Genomic DNA, 3,588 nt, shown 5'->3' on the forward strand with positions numbered 1-3,588 from the left:
TTTCTTATTTTTTATTATTTAGTTTTTTTTATTATTAATTGTAACAAATACTAGTTTGGGTATTGTTATTTCCACATTTTTTCAGAGCAACACAAGTATGTAGTTGAGGAAACTGCCTTGAAGTTTACATAGCTGTGTGAAGACACTAGCTTGCAAGTGCTCATTAATGTTACAGAAACCCATTATGTTAGGAGCAATTTTAAATTATTTTTGGAGGGGGGAGGGGGAAGTGTGACAAAATGAAGAATAGAAGAGTGCACGTAGACTTAAGTATAGTGCAATAGGAACAATTGGTGTTTCACATTATACCATTTTGTTCTGGAAAGAATATGCTTTGCTTCAGCATCCTGCTGGTTGAAATGTCTCTCTCATTCCCTCTTCTGTATTTGTTGCTAAACTGTCCTTTTTACTTTTCTCCACTGTCTTCTGCATTGCTGTCCTATCTTTTTCCCATCTGATATGGTTTGCTACCAGCTGTCAGAGAAAGATGCAGCATTTTACTTCATGGAAGCTTTTTTGTATCTATCTGCTATGTCACTGCTAGAAAGACTTTACAGGGTGATGGAAGTGCCTGCAGCTGTCACTCAAGTATGCAGTCAGTGAGCAAAGCTAAACTATCCATGCTGCTTGATTTTTGACAAATTAGCCTTACTGCCCTCAGGGTAGAAGTCACTTGCTCGAAACACTGTCTTATACTTAGAGTGGAAAAAGATAGAATAAACCAGGTTGCAACTAGGTGGAACAAATTCAGTCCCGTATAACATAATGGGATTACCTGCAACATCCCATGTTCCGTTTAGGCACGTGGCTGATAAAACTTAGTAGACATACTAGAGCATTTTAAATATTATGTTTAGAATTTCTACCAACTAATACCTCATTTATTTGTAGCCCATGGCAAAAGTAATAACATCTGCTCAACAGAAAGCAGGAAGAACAATCACTGCTCGAATCACGGGCCGAGCTGATATGGGACAAAAAGCTAGAATTTGTGGTAGTTTAGCAGTGATGGGAGTTGTTCCACCCATGAGTTCAGTCATTGTTGAAAAACATCATCCAGTCACTCAGGTAAGTCAGAATTATGTTTGTAACAGTATTCTTACTACAACGCATCTGGTAGTGGTTTAAGAAAAAAGAGCACTGTGAAGAGATACTAGACAAAGCTCTGACTTGAGTCCTGTTTAAAATAGTAAACAGTACTGTTTTTGGGCTGGATAGAAGGCACTGGTGAGGAGACGATGTAAATATTGCCATTTTAATCTATTGGTCTTGTTTCTGTAGTAATTATTTCACAGGTATAGTAGTCTTGGCTGTCTCTTTCTTGGCCAGCTCTTCCATGAGTCTTCCTTTTTGTAGAAGGGGTCAGTTGGTACAGCAATATTTGGTGTTTCACCATGCAACCACCGTTTTAAAGACAAGCTTCATAGTGTATAGCAGGAAGAGTGACTGAACCAGAGGTGTTAGAGAGATAGGTTAGACTGACAGGCTGAGCATAGCAAATTACTGGGGGGAAAAAAGTAAAACCCTTGTCTGGAGGCAATCAAATTTGTCCAGCCTGCTGGTTGTTGCATTTTGAGTCTTACCCCCCCCTCGCTTTATGCTGAAGAAAACACTGAAATAAATGCATTAATAGGGTATGAGACCAACATAAAAGACGACTATGAACAGTGGCCTAAATGGCCTGGGCAAGTGCTACCCTTTTAGACCAATCTGAGCAAAAAAAAATGTTTTGACTGGAGGTGTATGAAACAGTTGAAGATGATTTTTTAATATTTTAACCTGTAAAGTAGGATCTGAGTTTCCTCTGTGCTATTGAAACTCGTTTCTCTTCAGTGATACTGCCAGAACAAGCAGACCTACATCGGGTCCTTTAATTGAGCTGGAGAATACTGGTAACTCTCTGTGTGAGGGATGTTCTGCTTTCACTCATTTCCTGCAGTGAATCAGAGCCCTGTGGCAGGCTGCACACAGCTTTCAAGAATTTGGGCTCATAAGCAGAAATTCATATTGAAATTGAATGTCCTTAAGGGGTTAGAGGTTTGGTGTGAGACTTTTTTCATTCAGAACAATTTCTGGATTCAGATTGTGTGACTATTGTGACAAGTAAAGTACTTGAACTAGTGTACCAAAAACTGACTTCTAAAAATGTAATAAATGTGACAATCCCAGAGATACATTCCGTATACTCTTTCTGCAAATAAATGCCTAAGTGGAAGTCAATCAGATTGAAGTATTTCTCTTTAATTAATCTCAGAGGGGAGAGAGTTTACCTTGATTAAAAGCAGAATGACTACTGTTTATTGCAGTAAGGTGGCTATTTTTGGGGGGAGAAAATTCATTGTTGTTAAATAAATGCAAATCTTTTCCTTTCAGAGACCAGAGATCTTTCAGAGACTTCCTCATAGCAAATACTGAACTTCAAAAGGAATGTTGGCATGATTAAATTAGCACTACAGAGGAAAATTCTGAACAATTTGGTAAAAAACCAAACAAATCAACCCTGAAATAAGATTGAGGTGATAAAAGTTCAGGGCATCTAGTTAATTGGATGTTTAGCACTTTATGTTCTAAAAAGTATATTACAGATAAGGAAGGAAAAAAATTACTCATTCTCGTAAAGTAACCCTTTTTTTTTTTTTTTTTTAGAAGTGTATTTCAGTTTGCTGGATTGCAAATCTTCTGTTTAAACTACAGCTCACTTAGAGCGATTTTAATGGGAATTTTTTTGTACCATTAAAGTGTTTTGATGTATCTGATTACTTTTCAGCAAACCATATCCCAAGCCACTGCTGCTAAATATCCTCGAACTGTGCTCCATTCTTCTGGTTCTACCACTGTGAGACCTGCAGGACAAGTTGGGCGAATGCTTCAGGGCCAAACTCATACCAGTGTTCAGTCAATAAAAGTTGTTGACTGAGTGAATATCTTTCTCACCGGTGGGGGTTTTTATCAAGGTACAATTTAAACCTCTTCCCAGTCTTTTCAGGTTTGATGTAGCAAGGCCTAAAGTATGTATCATGTTTTTACCCTTTTCGAAAAAAAAAATTTTTAAAGTAAAAGTGCTTTTATAGTAAACATCTGGAGGGGGAAAAAAAGAACTTGAAATGTTGTTCTACCTCCAAACTATTTGAGAACTTATTTTATTAAGATAAACACTTTTTATTTAAGGAATCTTTTGCACACTTTTAAATAAAGAATAGAACGTGATTTTTGTGTAAATCTCTTTGTTAAGCTCCAATGTTACCAACATGTAATTTCAAGTGAAAATTAAATTTATTTTTGTTACGTATGCTTTTAGTTGCTTATGCAACTAAATGTAGTTGACATGTATTTTAATTATATCCTACAACAGCATACTTAAATGGAGAATAACAGGGTGGTAGCCTTCATACCCAGGCTGCGACTTGGACCAGGTGAGGTACCGAGTCCATCAAATTGTTAAACATTCTCATTTTCCAAGCTAATGTTGCAGAACTTGATGCGTATCTGTCAGGATCTAAGAATTTGTGATCTTAGATCCCCAATTCCAAAACCTGAGGATTTACCCGTCTGTTCTTCATATTCCTGTGATGCTCTGCAGCCATGTCA

The 3,588-nt window shown here is 37.2% G+C and overlaps 1 protein-coding gene across 1 annotated transcript in view; it reads left to right on the top strand.

Moving 5' to 3' along the window:
- POC5 (POC5 centriolar protein) overlaps positions 1-3,199 on the top strand; it is a 27,457-nt gene extending 24,258 nt beyond the window's left edge. The window contains exons 10-11 of the mRNA XM_009578158.1: positions 892-1,068; positions 2,768-3,199. Coding sequence (XP_009576453.1) covers positions 892-1,068; positions 2,768-2,917 — 327 coding nt within the window. The 3' untranslated portion in view covers positions 2,918-3,199. The remainder of the gene's footprint in view (positions 1-891; positions 1,069-2,767) is intronic.
- The last annotated feature ends 389 nt before the right edge of the window (positions 3,200-3,588 follow it).

Source organism: Fulmarus glacialis, unplaced genomic scaffold (assembly GCF_000690835.1).
Source record: "Fulmarus glacialis isolate BGI_N327 unplaced genomic scaffold, ASM69083v1 scaffold95, whole genome shotgun sequence".
Taxonomy (NCBI): Eukaryota; Metazoa; Chordata; class Aves; order Procellariiformes; family Procellariidae; genus Fulmarus; species Fulmarus glacialis.